General features: G+C 38.1%; 2 protein-coding genes across 17 annotated transcripts in view; both read right to left on the bottom strand.

The window, feature by feature from the left end:
* Positions 1-14,103, bottom strand: part of kcnma1a (potassium large conductance calcium-activated channel, subfamily M, alpha member 1a) — a 173,093-nt gene extending 158,990 nt beyond the window's left edge. For 8 of the 12 annotated variants that reach the window (XM_089116842.1, XM_089116845.1, XM_089116849.1 and 5 more), the window contains exons 1-2: positions 14,011-14,103; positions 12,651-13,622 (exon numbers count right to left, since the gene is read on the bottom strand). In XM_089116842.1, the coding sequence (XP_088972968.1) occupies positions 12,651-12,935 (285 nt within the window). In that variant the 5' untranslated portion in view covers positions 12,936-13,622; positions 14,011-14,103. The remainder of the gene's footprint in view (positions 1-12,650; positions 13,623-14,010) is intronic. The other 4 variants (XM_039671657.2, XM_039671659.2, XM_039671664.2 and 1 more) reach the window with 1 other exon arrangement.
* Positions 14,104-18,462: 4,359 nt separating this feature from the next.
* dlg5a (discs large MAGUK scaffold protein 5a) overlaps positions 18,463-19,862 on the bottom strand; it is a 61,187-nt gene continuing 59,787 nt past the window's right edge. For all 5 annotated transcript variants that reach the window (XR_016145497.1, XM_089116841.1, XM_039671993.2 and 2 more), the window contains one exon: positions 18,463-19,790. Coding sequence is in view for 4 of the 5 variants with exons in the window: in XM_089116841.1 (XP_088972967.1) it covers positions 19,687-19,790 (104 nt within the window). In the remaining variant the exon portion in view is untranslated. The remainder of the gene's footprint in view (positions 19,791-19,862) is intronic.

Here is a 19,862-nt window from a genome sequence, read left to right as displayed (position 1 = left end):
TCCTAAATATAGAGCGTTGTTCATTTCATTGAGAGGCTATCCCTTGACTTGTGCATTTTGCTGTTTTGGTGCCTTGCTTGCTGCAACAGACATCGAATTAGACAAATGAATCAGCGAGTACAACAGGCAGTGCATCTGAACACGGCAATTAAATCATGTCACTGACACAGCATGGCATTATTCATTTAGTTTATGAGGACAAACAAGCAGACAACTGCTACTGCTGACTGTAGAGTCTGTAGTTTCACCCTCCGCATGTATTTTTAAACAAACTAAAGTGGACAGACAGCTCATCAGAAATGGATGTGTGAGCCTGAGGGACAGCAAGCACAATCAAAAAGTGCAGCAGGTAATTAAAGAGCACATTACATGTCTTTTGAGTCAGTGGAACTGCTACGCCACTCCTATCTTGGGTTACTGGGTAAAAAAAAAATTCTGTTCTTGTGCTGTAATTCGAGAGACGCTTGTTAATTTCTCCAATGACCTGGGAAACTATGACCCAGACACTATTCGAAGAGGTCAAAGGTCGCAGCAGGGTTCCCACAGCTCAGGCCTAAATCAATGCCTTCTATATGTGGAGAGTGGACCTTTGTTTCCATAAAGAGAAACAGGTTATACAGTAATGACACAGAATAAAAAGTTGCCCAGTGCCCACTTTAGAGTAGGACTCTCATAAGTAATAACAGTCAATACTACATAAATAAAAAAGGATGCCACGCACAAAACACACAAAATATTGGTAGTTTTTATTACAGACTATACCGTCTTAACAATTGCAAAATAACAATTTCTGATCAAAATGTCTAGTCTGATGGGATATGAATGTAAAAACGGTTCAACAGAAAGACAAAAGGAGTGGAAAGTCTATCTGTAAACATAGCCTTAACGTAACCTGAAGGCCTTTGAAATAACATTGTATGAATTTAATATGTAATAATAATATTAATCAGTTATATTTAAATCTAAATATGAAATATTAATAACATTAATGTTTATTTTTTGAGGATTTGAGAGAGGCTGTGTTGGAAAAGGCTGCTACTGCTGGAGGCAAAAAAGAAGTTAGAGAGAGAGAGAGAGAGAGAGAGAGAGCAAAAGAGAGCAGGCCAAGCTGGGGTTTTTGAGCCTGTGCCAGTTCTCATCTCTCTGCAGTTGTATTGCTTTGAGACAATGCTCAGCAAAGCAGCTGTGTGGCTTTAGCCCCCTCTACCCCAACAACCAAACCGGAATTAGCAAATCAAATGATGTCCTTGTAAAATATAATGCAAAATCATCCTCCATGTCTAGGGTGCATTTAAATACAAAATAAACAATACAAGGACATTCAAGGGTAGATGCCATATGATTCACAATTCTTTAATACTAAATCAAGGAAGCTGTTTAATCAGTACTGTCTTCCAGCAAAATCTGAAGAGAGAACAGCAGCTCTCTGAAACATATGCCAGAAGCCATTATCATTCCAGCGCTGTGAATACAGCAAGCACAGTCATCGCTCTTCGCATACCTAATGGGTAGCACTGAGGATATTCACACTGTTTTAGCCATCCCAACATTTCCTTATCCACAATTTATTTTAAAGTATGGCATTAATTAGCTTTCAGTAGTTCACAAATTCAAGAAAAGGCGCCAGAACTGATCTTTAATTTTAAATTATTTGAGTACTATTGTTAACTGTGAGGGAAGGAAGACACATACACAATTGAAAAGATGTATGATTTACACAAGTATTTCTCAGGGCAACCGTTTCGCAACGAAGAAAACTAGCAATCAATTGGTGGCATCCACCAGCTATAATTAACAACCAAAACATAAACAGCTGTGCATGTGCACAAACGAAAGCAGCCACATGTGTAAATGTCTAAAAATTGCAGACCATTACTTGGAAAGTGTAAAAGCAGACAAACAAGTCTTCCAAATCCAAGCAGTATTTACTGCCCATTCATATCAAATGTATTTCAACATGATGTAGTTGCACAGATGACAAGGTCGCAGCTGCTTTCATTCAGAGCAAACAGATGTTAGCTTTCAATAAAACAATTGCCACCATTTGTACTCTCTTGATTACAAGCATCTCAGATGTTTTGCGCAAAGGTCATCCCAAACATTGTACCTTCCATCAAAGCAGATGTATTTGAGCATTAAACAGTTCAGTGTCTGGATTGGTGCAGCTGAAACTCTTCCACTGAGCTCTCCATGGTGCTGACGGCCTGATTCTGAGCAGAATCACTGAGGCTGGAAACACTTGTGTTTTATACAACTCATCCAAACCGTGGAAGAGACTTCACACTCACGTAGAGTTGCAGAGCTGGAGTGAAGAAAATTATTCTTGCACTTAGGATGTGTAGGACTGCCTGAATGTTAACAAGACTGCTAGTGTGGACCCAGCCCAGATTCCTATTAAGCAGTCAAATTTCCAAGTGTGCTGAATGTGATTCATGAGGGATATAGATCCCTTTTGCGCCGACGTCACAGTTACGGCACGGCGCTCACTGGAGGCAAAACAAAGTGAAAACTGGAGGCGGCCAATACAAACCAGCACAGATTCGGCTACATAATAAGGAGCTTAAATTACTTTTATTATTTTAAAATGTCATCTTATTGTGTTGTTTGGTGCAAGTATCAATGAAAAATCAATATGCTGTATCTGGATTTTTTTTATTCCTAGAAAATATTCACATGATTAAAATCACACCGTAATGACACTCTTTACATTGTCGTCTTCTCTGCCCTGGCTCGGCACGGCTGCGGATCGTACACACAAGTCTTGTACAGGACCATTCAGCACATAGTTATAGGCATCTAAAGATTTATATGCCATCAGTTTCTCTTTACGATCGGTTTCTCTATAAGGTAGGTGTAGAAGTCAGGCCACTCAACCGAGATAACGTACGTTAATCCTGTCAGATCGTCCATGCATTGAGTGAGCGTGTAGCCGGCTACGGGTCGGCCAATCTGGTTCTGTCCATTAAAAATAACTTTTGGAAATAACAATCGCGGTCCTGGACAGTGAGTGACCTTACACATTAAGATAAAACCTGATTTTCTCCAGTCATTGTTAAAAAAAAGCTAGTAAAACTTGCTAACTAGCATTAGTGAAGCGGCCAGAGGGATCGCTCTGCCTCCACCTAAGCTCCGCCCACATAAAAACGTCACCATGTTTACCAACTGAAAAGGGGTCTATAGACTAGAGCTCTTCAACAAGGAAAAAATGTGCTTGTGCCATCAGTTGGTCTCACAACTTCTAAAAAAAAAAATATGTTGTGCCTGTGTCTGTCATATGATCCTTAGATAGTAGATAGGTGTTAAATATTTAATGAATGTTGCTTAGCTTGAAGAATTTACTATAAAGAATTATATTAACGAAAGAGTATCATGTTTTTGTACATCTCTAAAACAATGACGGGCTTTGCATGCAAATAATCACATTTCCACAACTATAAATTGACATTGTAAACATGTGCCTTCAAAACATAAAGAGACATGCATACGTGCACACATTGCTTAAACACTGTTTACGGTATTTACATGTAAAGCAAGAACAGGCTGATGGGGGAAATCATTGTGTCAATCGTTTTTGCTCACAGTTTATGATTACTGTTTACATGACCTTACATGCTGTCAGGTTATTAAGCATAATTAGTGTAAGACTGTGCATGTTTCTAAAAACACTTTTAGAAAGCAGTAAACCATGAATAAATACCACTTTCGACAACACCTTGATCTGATGACATCATACACCCACTGAAGAACAACATTTGTAAAATAATTATTTCTAATCAAAACTATTAAAAACACCCAGTACCATCAACTCCATTTCAGCTGTAAGCAGACAATCGGTACCCTGAGGTTTAGCTGGAGTATTAGTAATAATATTCAGAGCCGGCTTCAGACCGCTTTTAGCAGGGGGGCATTTATTTTCAATGGGTGGGCACTAGGTATATGGGGACTTTTTCCGATATTAGATATCCTATATTTATTATTGCTACTGCCTTTTCTGTTAGCTATTAACATGAAGTAGCCTAATGCAACCCACATAATAAACACATAAAACATTACACATTGTTGCAAGACGAGCGACTCTTAAGAAATTTGATCAAGGGTTAAATAGGCCTATACAAAAAAAAAAAAATTGCAAGACCGACTCTGACCACAGCTTTATAATAGCAAAGCTAACGAACATGTACACAGTCTCTCACTGACAGAATAGCCGTTTATATGCTATCTCAATGGCGGAAGTGAGAAAAAAAAAGCTAAGTTACTCATCTTTATTCTGCTATGTTCTAACATAAGCATTCGTAGCCTTAAAAAGCATCATGTAGTTACCTTTATCAAATAAAACCTTTAACACCTTTAACAAATAAAAAACACCCACAACATACACAGATATTATTCTACAATTTCCATTTACAAGAAAATATAGGCTTAAACACCTGTTTCTCCACGGCGGGAGTGAGTGACATTTCAGGACAATGGGCAGCGGCAAAACTAGGCCAACTAAACTATTAGTTTCATCACGTGACAACACATAGTGAACATTACAGTACATGCCAGTTAGATAAATAGCTACACTTACGACTCGGACTCGACTGTCTTTGGTCTCGGTCTCGACTACAACACTGCACGGTAGAAGCACCAAATACCAAAGCCGGGCTGTCGTTGTCTTGCTGTATGGGGTAATCGATGTGTAAGGAGAAACTGTGGTATTGAACCATTTTCTAATTTCCATTTTTGGAGAGTTTTCATCTGTTTACTTTGTTTTGAATGCAGGAAGCTCGCGCGGTCGCGCCAACTGAAAATCATTTCATTCAAGTATTAACGTGCGTGATTGGGGGGCGGAGCCGGCAGGGGGGTTTCCTCACAGCGTCACACTGGTTTTAATGTTGGCTTTATTGTATTTTCAGCTAATGAGCCGTTTGTAGACATATATTTGTACTATTTCTCACTGAAATGTGAATTAAATAAAACTGATATTATTTTGTAAATTATATCATAATTCAATTTGGGGGGGCACAAAATACATTTGGGGGGGCATTGCCCCCTAATGCCCCCCCCATAGCGCCGGCACTGATAATATTATTTATGTATGTGGTCCATAGACATAAAATGACTTGCTATTTGCAGAGTAATATCTAATTCTTCTTAATATCCAAGTCTTCTTTCAGTAATATTTGTTAGTGCTTGTTCTTCAATATGTTTTACTCAAATGTTATCACATCTTATTTTTAGATTTTTAGATTAAAAAGCAAAAAGTAAACCTTCTTTATGTATAACAAAGCTGTACTTTTACATTATGCATAGAGTAACTAATGTAATGAGACAAGATGGGCAGAACACCCGTTTAAATCACTTTCTTCCAAGACCTACAACAATGAACTCAGGTTTCAGTGTGTACAACAGTAAGCTACATGATGTCGACATGCCATGTCATGTGCAGAACACATGACAGCTTATTTTACAAACACACCTCTCACTTTTCACGAGCCCTATTCCTTCTACTATTACTTTTTAAACAAATGAAACACCCTTAGAGCCCTGCACTGTAAAAAATGATAGTGATTTTAACAGTAAAAGACTGTAAAAATGCTACAGTGAAAAACTGTTAATTGGTTAACAGAAAGTTTCCTTACTACATACGGTAAATAACTGTGATATATATAATAGTACATTTAATGTAATTTGAGTGTAAAATACTGTTAAATTTACAGTTTTTGGAAGTGAAAAGGAAGGAGTCATTGTATAATTTACAGCGAAAAAATGTAAAATTGACATTCCCACAATTCCCTGCGTGACACTTCACATTTAATGTTTTTTAACTGTTTCATCATCATTTTCTTAGTTTTTTCTAATCAGTTATCTACATTAGGGTTTTATGTTACATTTAATGTTGTTAAATTAATACTTATTGCATTTTTTAAATTTCAACATGTTACCATGATGGAGTTTAATGTTTGTGTGAATAACACTGTGCAGCCTCTATACAGTAGTATAAACTCTGTTGTGGAAGAGCTGATTATGATGAGCTTTGATTGTTGGCTTTCAGTGTATTACAATTAAAAAAAACAGATATTAATACTTCAAAATGACAGTAAATTAACATTATATCGGATAATGAAATACGGTTTATTGCTGCAAAATTAAATACGGTGAAAGTCTGTAAAACCTAAAATGTTGCTATCGTATTTGTAACGACGGCTGCCAGGGTTTTCCCGTAAATTTAACAGATTTTTTTTTTTTTACGAAATAAACGCTTTTATACATTCTTAAGATCGGGTAAAAAAAAAAGTGGTTTAATTTAAAAAGCATTCAACAGTGCAAGCTGAGAAACAGCCGTTGAGAGATGCTTTGTAACATTTCTTCAATTAAACCAGCCTGACATTTGTGGAATAACCTTTGCAGGCACATCAAAAGCACTATCTCATCCCACCAATGTGCTGTAGTGCATGCTAAGAGCCAAGCAGGTTATTAAAATTGCCGCCTGCCATCAGAAGCACAACCTGTTATTAGCTTGTGAGAACACGGGAGAGATGGAGCCAAATCACAGAGCAGCGCAAGGTTTCGGTACACAGCCCACACCCCTGAAGGTCACAGGAACGTCCTCTAGCCTTCGCTTCTCCTCTCTCTTGCTCACTGCATCACTGCTTCCAATCAAAGCACCAATTTTGATGTTACACTCATTGAGATGCGGGCGAATCAGAGCTCAGGAGCTAGCAACAGGGGCCGCGTTTAGATAGGCATCCAGTTAACTCTCTAAATGAAGGGCTCAGACTGCCCCATCAGTTATGCATCAATTTTCATCTCACAACGGTAAGTACCAAGGATGTTTGAAAGGAAAGTGTTATCAAAAGTAGAGCCTACTCTCAAGGTTCAAGAGTTCCTTCGTCTCTTGCAAACACAACCGTGATTATGAGAGGCCTTGTGATTACTTTATAAGGACAAACAATTCACATTGATGAATCTCTATTAATGATAGTCATTAATTGTCTTAAACAGCTTTCAAAAAGCTATCCTCCAAATTGACTATATGAACTGTTAATATATAAAGTAGTTCCTATTAGCCAGGGTTAGTGGAGATAAGAGCACATGGTGACTTTGACTGCAGACAGATTACACACACACACACAAGGCTCTTTAAAGACAACAGCAGGTGAACTAGTCAGCAGCGGCTTCCTCTGTGAGCTCCAGCAATGGTCATCCTACTATCTTTTCCCATGTGCTAAAGCTTTTGACCAGCCAGCAAGATCTGGTGTTGCCGTTAGTGGAGAGTGTCTCTCCTGATTCAGACAAACCTTTCCTTATAGAGTTCAACAAACACTGGGGGCCAAATTTATGGGGTTAAAATTTTTGGATTAATGGAAAGAAATATTTAAAACAAAGGAACATTGAGAGAGAAATATCAAACGAAGCAGAAATGGTTATGATGTTGTATTATATCTAGGTCACTAATCAAATAAGCAGAATTGTGACATTGACCTTTCAACAAAACAAATAAGCAAGACAAAATATTAAGACATTGTGATAATTTCTTTAAGATCCCACTGTATTTAAATGAGCTTTGTCTTACTTTTTTGGCAAAATTGTATGTATTTATTAACGTAACATTTAGTAATCAGGACAATATTAGAAGTACCTGGCAGAGGCTTAGAGCAAAAGTGGGCGAATCCTTATTGTTTTACTTGGATTGGTTGCCATATCTTGACCACATCAGTGGAAACTGGTCAGTCTTTGCCCTGGGTTTGTAGAGCACAATCACGTCAGGCCAATATCAACAACACATGACAGTAATGTCAGGCCTCTATGGTCGGTATGCTAGAAGGAACTCAGAGGCCTAGTACATAAATATCACTCCCATACTAAATCATCTCTGTTCCCAGTAATGAAACACCAACTTTGAATACGGATTAACTGATCTATAATTTCTGTGTAGCCACACACAAACCAATTTTTATGACGAGCCTTTGTCTGCGGTTGTTAAAATACTATGTGAGACTAACACCTATCAGGGGATAAAATTGTACTGTTCAACACACAAATCCTGTACTAAATAGACTTGTTTGACAGAAAACAATTAATCACTCTTGGAAGTAGAGTTTAAGTTAACAGCTCTCCAATGCCTGACTGCCCGGTACAACTATCGGTTTCAATTTCTTCATACACCATTATCGCTCACTCCAACTATGATCCTAGTGGCTGCAGGAACAAATGGACACAAATCTGACGTTTTTATATTTTTATACTGCAACATATTGGCGATTGAAAGCCCTCTGCCCAGTTTTATTATGCATAATTGTTTGTCCTATTGACAACAGCAAACAGTCAATGTGACATCCTGAGGAGATATGTAATTTAAAAACATTTTAAAATATCAATTAAAGAGGTGTAAAAACAAACTGTCAGTTGGGATCAATAGCAAATCAATTTCACAACATTATTATTGAGCTGTTTTAAGATGGAATTTGTTGCAAACCTTAATAAAAAAGCCAGATTGGAAAGAAATTACTATACTCACTTCATTAAAAGCAGACTTACTACTGAAAAGTAACACCCAAGTGTCCTTTGACTTCCACAACATGCTCTTCCACTGCACTAATTTACATTTTAAAAACCTTAGTTAGAACCTAAGTAGTATCTACCGACAATTAAAATAATTTGACGTGCCGTTTATCTGGTAATAGAGCTATAGGTGCATGTACCGAGCACAGAACTCACGGGTACATTGCGTTAGAGTGTTAGTGAGAGGGACAGCTGATCTTTGGGTGTGTGTTGTCCGCCTGTTAGCCCAAAGGCAGCTGGTGCGTTGCCAAGCACGAGGGGTTACACAGGCGCACAACAAACCCACTTACTAGGCATCTCAGTAATTCTGAGTGCTTTAATGAAAATACAAAGTTCAGCCTTAGGTCTATAAAAATATCACTGTATTGTGTGGTCTCATAACACATGCACACACAACACACGCCTCATTTGAGACGTAACCCTCCAGTGGGTCAGAGAACGTTGTGAGCTTTAAATGGGAAACGGCAGTCAAGGAGCAATCTGACTAAATCATTGGACGGAAAAGCCAAGGCTCATTTCATGGAGCGATAGCTTTTGGTAAACACCTTCACGTTAGTTGCCAGTAAAACAAGACAGGGAAATAAATAAAGCAATTTAGAGCAGAAATACAAAACAATTTTAAATAAACATGGAAAACAAATCAATATCAAACTCCGCTTCTGTAACGGTGTTGCAACCTTGACCAAAATGTAAATAGAAACTTTTGAAACATAGGTCTAGTCTCTGCCTCAAGCAAAATCATTAAAGGTGCAGTAGATATGTAAGAACATTTGTGTAGCTAATGGCAGGTAGCCTCGGCTGATTGATAGATGTAATCACAACTACAGAAATATGTGAACAAGGAGCCTTTTTCTCCACTGACAGCCAATATAAAATAGATATATCTTGGAAACCTTTCCCTGTTCCCTCCCTATGACATCACAGCTCAAGCTTCGGAGGGACAGTTGCCAGTGAAACGCTTGGGAGTGTGCACGATCTTGCGGTGCCATCAACCAATCATTGTCACAATTTTCCTGTGGCTCCAGACCAGAGTCATTAGTCACGGCTCAAATGATTGGCTCAAAAAAAGTGAACACAGAACTGAGTGCCCTTAAGCAAAGATGGGAACATGCAACTAATAATCAACATGCTTGATTCTTGAAACATACAATTAAATGTGTGCAAACGGAATTATAAACCATTAATATTTTTTTTATTTAAAAAAAAACCAAATATATATATATATATATATATATATATATATATATATATTCTGTGTAAAAAAAAAAATATATATATATATATATATATACTGTATGTGTGTGTGTATTCTAAAAATAAAAACTGTGTAGAATTTTATACACTATAGTCAATATAATGCAATAAACCTTAATTTGACAAAATAACAAAATAATGTGCATGTAGCAGAAGGTAAAACATATAGACAATACATAATACACAAACAATATACTGTATAATGCACATTGCACAAATCACAGTTCATATCAAAGTAATCTACCTATGAAGAGTCCATTAAACCAACAGCCACCGGAAAAATGAATCTTAAAGAATTTATTTCACAAAAATAAGATGGCTTGTTTTTTTTATCTACTGATACAACTTGATAGAGGCAATCATAGTATGCCCTAGTGAATAACGTGACTTCAACATCAACAAACCTCCTTGGCTCAAATAAAAAGATGCCAATTATGCTTCTTTCGGGTTTCCTTTTTATTTTCTGTGCTAGAAATAAAATTCCCACAAAATCTAAAAGTCAGCAACTAATATTACAATTTCCCCCTGAATAAGGACACAAATCGTTCCCTTAAAGACTCAATAGGTATTTTACTTTAAAGTGCATGCTTTTTAACCGGAGCCTCAGGCAAGGTGCTACAGAGGACAGAGAGGGCGAGAGAGAGAAAGAGAGAGAGCGTTCACATTAAGTCATTATTCCTTCCGTATGGCAACCGCACCTTAGGGACAGTTATCACCTAGTGAACAATGGAAAGGCACTTCAAATAACCAAAGCGTGAAGTCTGATACAACTCAAAGATAATGTGCTCAGGATTTGTGAGTCTTTTTTTTCAGGTGCATCACTGTGTGGTGCAGACAGTCTATATGACTGATATAATGGCATGCTTTCAGTCTCACCCACTTGCTCAACATGGCCGGCCTGTACTTTCGCATCCCATTACTGACACCATGCCTGGAAGACCTGCCGTCCGCAGTCAGCTGCACAGGGATAACGTTTCAGCCTCTTAATGCTACTAATAAGCATGTTCCCCTTCCAACAGAGTGTCAATACCCATCCACAAAGTCACCCTCCAGACTCTCCTTCTACAAGGAAACAGTGCACTCAATTATCCCCACCGCCATTTCCATGTCTTTTTGGAAACGGATATGGTGAGATATCACTTGGCAAAACATTCTCATTCCCAATGGCACATAACAAGTTGTCATCAACCACTGAACTGATTAGGGAAACACTGACCTTGCGAAATAACCGGTTTTACTTATACATCACATCCCAGAGAAGACAACAAGGCTTAATCAAGGCTTCCCAACAGCTAGTGATATAAACACAGGCCTGATTGTGTTTTAACAACCTCCATCCAAAGAGGCTGAGCTACAGTGTCAGTTTCAGATAGACTGCTTTGCTGGAACGCTTGTACAGTAATTAAATGATAATGAAGACTGGTGACTTCACAGACGCCATTAACCCTTTACATTTAAATAAATAAAAAGCTCAACACAGACTCACCCCGAACGAGAGGGACCATGTAATCATTTCATAATGTCAATCATTTAAAAACAAAAACACCCCACAGGCAAAGTTGTTGACAAACCAACAGGGCGACAAACCATCGAATCTGTACTTTAAGTCATTCCCAGACAGATATCTTAGTCAGTAGGTACTAATAGGGATTAAACCGTATTGGCTGTTTGAATCCATGCAGGCCTCATGTGGTTAATTATAACTCACTGGATAATGTCTCCTCAAATCCCACTTGAAGCAGCCAAAATGAAGCATCGGGTAACCAGTCCGTTTTTATGTCTGGAATGAGTCTCCAGAGAAGCAAATAACACTTTTCCATTTACATTGGACTGAAGCCAATCCGTCAAAGATGGACATGCAGAAGATAAGCCACACTTTTGTTGCAATCACACACACAGAGTCCATTTTGAGTGCCTAATGGAAGCAATCACATTACTACTAAATTGAACGGATGTGAAGAATGAAAAAGAAACACTATATTTACTGCACAGTTGCAAGCAACAGGTCTGGATTGTTTTCCTATGAAAATCAAACACTAAAATGCGTTTGTAGTTGAGCGTTGCTGTTTATTTAAAGATAATCTGTGTACCTACAGTACATAATAAACGTGCTTGCTTGTAAGTGTATTGCCCATAATGAATCATATAGCATTTTTAAAACCACTAAGAAAAGTAATTAAATACCCAGTTTAACACCTACACGTTCATACATGACTTTTAAGGCAGTGTATGAATAAATGCTGTCTATTTTGCCTTCATCTCGAGCCTCAACGTCTTATTTACAGGGTGAATCTAGTAACAGTTCAAAAGCATTACCAGGTCACTGATTGCATCCACATCTGCATAAATCTCTTGTTTATGCTCTGGATCTTCATCATTTTTATACATCAACAAACCACTGACATGAAGCAAAAGTATAAAACAAAATTCTACATCATTCAAAACAAAACTATGGCCCAAAACACGGCTGATACATTTTCACTGAGAGCTTTTACATCTAGCATAAATAATGTGATTTGTAAAGGAAAACATGAGGCCTACATGAAAGGCTCAGGTTTGCTGACAAAATTACATGAATTAAATTCCACCACGGTCGTTTAATACAATAAACACTGAGATGTTTGGGCTTTGTGCATCATTCTGAGCAGTTTATTCAAAATGACTGCTGCTTGCTGCAATATTGTCATGAAGATCGAGTGTATTCCCAATGAATCACTTCTTTCAATGCAAATCCACTGCCAGTGCCATCTAAATGTCGTTTAGTTATTAAGATACGCAGAGAACATGATCATTTCATTCCAGCTAATGGTGCTTTTCATGGAGAGGGAAATGGGCTTGGGATGCATTACCTTGTTTTTGATGTTGCAATGGCAGCAGACAGTCCACAGGTACTTGAGGGTTCTCCATAGGAGGATGATGAAGAGACCCCCGAAGAACGTCACCATGGATGAGGCAAGGAAAGCCCACCACATGCGCTGACCATTGTTGTCACAGGGAACGTCTGGTGAGAATGGAATGATCACGTCCATCTTCGATATAGAGACAGAAGAGTCCGGATTTTTATTAAAATTGAAAGTATTACTCATTCTAGAGCTGCTGCTGCCATAGGATCCGTTGCCATCTGCCACTAGCATTGAGAAGCTTTGGACAGCTCCTGCCAGCGCCCCCAACCCCAGCCATCAGCCATATTGCTTGAAATATCCCTCTCCTTTCTTCTTTCTGTTTTTCTATCCACGTCTGCTCAGTGTAAATAATATTGTTTGTGTGAGAAATACAGCAGCTTGGAGAGCGTGAGGAGAAATCGCGCGTCCGTTCCCCTCAGCGCGAGACATTTAAATCCGCATTAACGACGACTTCGTATTTTCATTTTGAAGGGTTTTCCTCGTCTTTTTCCATATCGTCTAAATAAAATGGAGTCTAGAACCAATATTCGTGTAGTCTCTGTTGTTATCAGTGAGAAAGCAGTGGATTCTTGAGAGAAAAGCGGACAAACGACTGTCTCTTCAGGCGGCTTGTGTACGTTCAAGCTCTCTGTCGTCCATCCAGTGACAGAGTCGCCTCAGTGGTGTCTAATCGATATTTCGCTCATAAACGACAACTTAATCAATGTCTCCAAAGCTATTCAGTTGGGAATCAAGCTGCTCTTTGTAGTCTTGCGAGGCTAGGTGGAATAACCCGTTCAAACATCGATATTTCGGCGACTAGCTACTCCGCTCTCAATGACACGTCGCTGTCCCCATTCACTTTCCTCAGCTGATCCAGGCAGTCCGTCAGATCTGCTCCACAGATTGTTGGGGAGATTTACAGGTAGGAGGGCGGGGCTAAACCGTTATAATAAAGATGACATAAATATGATATTTGTTATTAAACGTACAACACATTAGCAAACATCTTCATAACTAAGAAGGAAACAAATTGGAAAATAAACACCACACACATATTAATAATATTTACAAAACATAGGCTAATATTTTACACTAGACATACTTTTTCCATTCTTGATTTGTTTACGAGGCTGTATTAAAGAGATATGCTTACAAAAAGCCCAATAAGATGGAAATTATCACACTTGCAATCATGCTGTGTAATGAATAGCATGGGGCTGTCTGTATCACAAAACACTCTTGCTAGTGTGAAAGCACTTCACTATATAACACTTCTGTAAACATTATAGTATATAATAGTAAATATATATATCATTTAACGTACCTTCAGATAAAACGTCCCATTAATGTGTATATTTTCTTCGCATCAAAGATGTGCGTGTTTCCAACGGGCTGTCTGCAAACCGGTCTGGAATCCCATATATGAGTGGAGCGGAGCAACAGATTCCGCTCCTACGCTCAAAACGTTCTGTCCTCGCTTCGCTTAACATCCATTACGTGTTTTACATTAGCCGCTCCGACAAACAAGTGAGGAAAACCAACAATGTAAACATACTACAGTTGGGACTTCCCAAAACTGATGCATAGTAAAATTACATAGATTTATATTTTAGAGCTGTGGGGGGACGTATTTCCCGGGCAATTGCATATTCCGTGCACGTTTGTACGTCGCTCGTATTACGTTTATTATTGTAACTACGCAGAATTCAGAATTGTGAGATAAATAGGCCTAAAGTTCAAATTGTGGAATATAAAATCGTAAATGCGAAGAAAAATAAACAGAAAGAAACATAAACTCGAGTTAGAGTTAGCCAAATATATAAGTTATTGACCATTATTGTGATGTATGAAACATTACCTTTTTTTTTTTTTTTTTTCAGTGGTAGAAACAAGCTTCCATGAAAAAGTCAACAGAGTAATCTTTAACTTAATCAAAATTATAACGTTTAATATGAATCAATAGCTACGTTTCTTGTCACATTTGTTATAATTGATTTGTTTTGTCTGGAAAAATGTGTGCAGTTTTTCCAGAATTTCATAAAACACACAAATGCTTTAGTTTTAAAGCAACTGAAAGCAAATTGTGGGCAAAGTTAGGTCTTTAAATAAATTTATGTCACTTTATTTGGGAATATGCTGCATTATTTAGGATATTTAGTAAGATGGTCTCGGGTCTTTGTGAAGAGAAGCATTTAAATCCTATAAGATCAACAGCAGTGTGTCCTGTGCATTCAGATGTCACATGATGCTTCATTACACATCAGCCTGCTTATCCTTGTCATTTGCAAGTGATTTCATCATTGAGGTCTAAGCTGTTTCCCCAAAGGTCAAGGATAATAAGCTTAGTAAATTATTGGGAACCTAGTTTCAAGGTATAAATATTGATGGTAAAATGTAACAAATAAATGTTAGGCTTTGTTGTTGTCTTCGATGACAGGCTAGACTTGCCTTTACTTCACAGGCTATGAAATAAGACCCTAAGACAAGTCACTTTCAAAATATAAACAAACATTAACGGAATGAGGTGTAAAGGAGATTTACAGACCTCTATGATTTTTATGTTTGAGATTTACTGAGAGATGCTATTACTTGACCAAAATAGCAGCTGAAACATAATCTTCATAAATAGTTGTCAGATGGTGTATGCTGGTGTATAGTCATATCACTTTTCTAAAATATTGTAACATATTTAAATGGATAAATTTTAGGTTCAATTTAATCTTTTTTGTTACAACTTTGACTTTACCCTGTAGTGAGTATGGGTCCAGATGTACAACAAAGAGCTTTCCAAAAACTATTGAGCCATTCATTTGTTTTTAAAAAGACATAATGTATCAGTGGATAATGTTAACATGTCAATGTTAGTGAGTTTTCAAACAGTATCTGTTACTTCTTCTCCTACTGGACAACAATGAAAGTGCAAGTTTAGTGTAAAAACAGCCTGGTGACTTGATATTTGTACCTGCAGAAACATGGAAATGGTTTCTCAATAGGCTAGCTTTCTGTTCCAGGATTGCCACATAACATCAAGACTGTTGCAACACCCAACCCTGAGTGTCACTCAATACCCCTGGGTGACATGTGACACAAAATCATATTACTGGGAGGAAATAAATCAATCAAATCATTTATTTTCTCTCAATATTTCTTTGTTTGTGTGCATTCCTTCTTCAGTCTATCGTGTGTTGGTGTCTTTTTACTGGTTTTCCATCACACAGCCCTCTGTCCTGGTAGGCCACCAGTTGGTAGGGCCTGGATCTTGCAGACCAGGCTTCAGTGGTGTTATTTATGGAGGGCAATAGGATCCACGATTGGTCATCTTCCTGGAAAACGTGCCCAGCTGTCAGCTTAGAGGGCTAAAGAACCGGTTCCTGCAAGAGCCGCGTCAAAGAACGGCATAGCTGAAAGATGCAAAGCTTAGTTGAGCAGGAGTATTATTCAGATGGAACACTTTCACAAATGCTGCGTTTGCATGGTCGACCACATCGATTAGTTCTAGCACTCAGACCTAGTACTAGTTCTCAAGTTCAGAAAAGCGGTCAGCAGCTGTCTGGAAACAGATACCCCAGCAGGAGACTCGACCCTTTCTAAAAGAAGAGGAAGGGGACTTGAAGGACGTGTTGCTTTCGGGGTGAAGCCGAAAAGGCATTCTTAGGGCTTCCCGTGGCTGAGAATGGTTTGGAGAGGGAGCCGAGGACAAGAAGTCAGCACGATCCAAATGAGGACACATGCTCGGGGGAGGAGCTTCAGTTCTCACGACTGAACTGCAATAATCAGTGCTGGCATGGCCGAGGGCATCTTCAGAGCTACGCAAATCCCTTACTAAGGAAATGTGCTGTGGGACAGACTCTGACCTCTCTGTCAGGAGGATGTTTGCTAGGGCTTACCTGATGACTCCTCTTTATTGTGTAAACGCCAGCTGAAAACGAGGAGGAATGTGTCTAGTAGCGCACTATTATTCAATGCATCTTTAAAGCAGCCTTTTATGATAATTAAGTCTTTTTTTCAAGCTTGTTTCACAAATAATTAATGTGCAAGTGGCAGCCTTTGCTGCAGATATGTAAATTTATGCAATGTAGTAAGCACTTCAGATGTGAAGTTTTGGAATATTGGATCCTAATGGACAGTTGAGACAAAATGATTTAAATAGGTAAAATGACAAAGAACAGTTCACACACACACACACTCAAACAAAAACAGGAAATTATATATTTTAAAATATTCTGCACTATTTTACAGTAAGGTTCATATTGTCAATATTAATTCACTATGAACTTTAAGAATTTATGAATATAACAATGCTGATTATACATTAATTCTAACTATCTTGAAATGTTAAAAATGTATGTGGAAATTAAATTATCTATCTATCTATCTATCTATCCATCCATCTATCCAAACATTTATCAATATTCCATCCATCCGTCTATATCATCAATACATCTCCTATCCATTCATTATCCTGCTCATCCATCTATCAATCATCCATTTACCATATATTGATATATCTATCATTCATTCATCCAAACATTTATCAATCATCCATCCATATATTTTCCATCCATCTGTCTATATCTATATCATCAATACATCTCCTATCCATCCATCATCTGTCATCCATCCAGCTACCATGTATTGATATATCTATCATTCATTCATCCAAACATTTATCAATCATCCATCCATCTATCCATCCATCATCTATCTGTCTATCATCCATCCATCTACCATGTATTGATATATCTATCATTCATTCATCCAAACATTTATCAATCATCCATCCATATATCTTCGATCCATCCATCTATATCTATATCATCCAAACATTTATCAACCATCCATCCATCCATCTATATCATGTATACATCCGTTTAAATATATGTCCATTGCTGTCACCTATGTCTATCTACATTATGTCTATCATTTATCTATTTATCTACATCTGTCTACATTTCCACTTGTATCTGAATCTGTCTATCTACAGGTCTCTCGAATCAAGAGAATTTCAGATAGACATACATTTCTAACTACAGACCCTTTGACCAGTGCTTTTCATCAAAGCGTAGAAGTTCAAATGACAGTACTGTAGTGGTCTCCTCAGTCAGCTGATGGTCTGACTGGACATTTTTCAACATTATTTTTGGGAGAAAACATCATTTTGTCAGTGTCTCATCACGTCATTCAGAATCAGGTTTAACAGCACCTCAAAGTGCAGCTGACAGCTGTACAGACGCAAGTATTGTTTGGGAGCTCACCTTAGTTCCAGTAATTAACACCACATCTTCCCCATGGTTAGACGCAGTGCATCAGCTTCAAGGAGGAGCAACAAATAAGACGGCTCCGCTCTCAATTACAGCACACGTCAATCTGCCGGCGCTGTACAACACCCTTAATATGACGGAGATCTCAGCCCGCAGTCAGATGAACATGCCATTCAATCAAACACACCATCTTCATTCATTTAATCACATTGTGTGGTACAGAAAACAACTTTTATTCTCGCATTAATGACGTCTCCATACAAATCACATTCTTTTAGAATAAAAGAAATCCTGATGGAAACAGTACCTGTGTTCTAATCGTTCTAAATACTCAGTGGTGATGATGAATCCCTCGTGTAAAACCATACGCTAGCTATTCAGAAAAATAGTTAGACATTAGATTCACTTCGACAAAATGCCTAATTTCAACCCGATGGACTGATATCTTGCTTCGAAAAGAAAACTGTGCAATAAGAAATCCCTTTTTTATGCAGTGTTTCTCTTTTTCTTTAAAAAAAAAAAAAAGGCAGTTAATGAAATGTACGGAACAGGAGTGATACACATTACAGTAAAAATTACCTATTTCCATTCTACTGGAAACCTACGAACAGTCATTTGTTTAGGGTTCAGAACATTGGAAGTGCAAAACAGAAAAACAAAAGAAAAAGTACATGTTTTTGGCACAACATGAATGGGGCTACTGGTCGGCATGAGACATAACACGCCTCTTGAATAAAAAATAAAAAAATTAAATAGCAACGAAAAGCCACTAACATTTCAACAGATATAAGAAAACAATTTCAGGTTTACCCTGCAACATTTCTTTCTGTGATGCTTTTTTTTTTTTTTAGTGTGTAGTACATATAAAAGTGACTGACAAACATACGCAAACAGAAACATGTGCATTCGCTCTCGACTCACACACACGCAAACATGCTAATATTTGCTAAGAAGTGACCGCTCCGTCACGCTCCCCTAGGCCTATAGCCTAGTAAAAATACAGTAAATAGATTTCTATATATTTCGTTAAATTGCATACATACGCATACGTGTACAAGTGTTACGTGGGATATTCTCTTTAAATATAAGCTCTGCTATGAGAATGCTCCGAGATCTCATAGTACACAGTGGTCTGTCTAGCCCTGGAGTGCAATCTGAGAAGTTTTACTGTTTAAATACCAGGCTTTCACCTCATGCCATTGTCATACGCTCAGTAGATCTCCAAAGGCACTTCCATTTGGCCCGTAGAAACCGCTTAGCTGCTGTCTGTCTCAGCTTGATAGATAAGCACTACGATTCAAAGCAACGCTCACTCACATCTACACAACAAACTTGGCCACGAATGACTCTTAAAGCACGAGACGAGGATTCAGTCCTTGAGCTGATATGTGGGACATGGGAGGGTGTCGCGCATACGTTTTGGTACTGCGTATGGGCGGGGGGGGGGGTATTCACTGACTGATTGCTCTGTAAACGAGTGTCTTAAATGCAGCATTGCTAAAACTGTACATGTCTGTCAGGAAGACCAAAGGAAATGAACAAATACTTCAGTGCTATCATTCTGCTTCCGCATGCGCACACACACACACACACACACATATACAAATAAGAGTTACAATTAATAACATAATAAAAATGAATATTGACCCTAAAAAAAAGAATCACTATTTCAACATGACGCATGTAACGTTAGTGTACCTTTGAGTGTGTTGTGTATAAAGTCTAGTGTTTGTGAGTCTCTACGGAGAGCCCAGCGGCGTCCACAGAACTTTGCTCTGTTCCTGATCCACAATAGTCACGATCTGAGTGCAAATGTAAGGGAAGGTGCCTCCTTGAACAATACCTGCCAGGAAACATACAAAAACAGTGAATCATTGGTTGTTGTTTTTTTGCCAGTCAAATATTTGGACTTAGC

The sequence above is a fragment of the Pimephales promelas genome, chromosome 11 (assembly GCF_988280905.1).
Source record: "Pimephales promelas chromosome 11, fPimPro1.hap1.1, whole genome shotgun sequence".
NCBI lineage: Eukaryota > Metazoa > Chordata > Actinopteri > Cypriniformes > Leuciscidae > Pimephales > Pimephales promelas.
The sequence above is the reverse complement of the archived record's forward strand: the minus strand, read 5'-3'. Positions and strand labels throughout refer to the sequence as shown.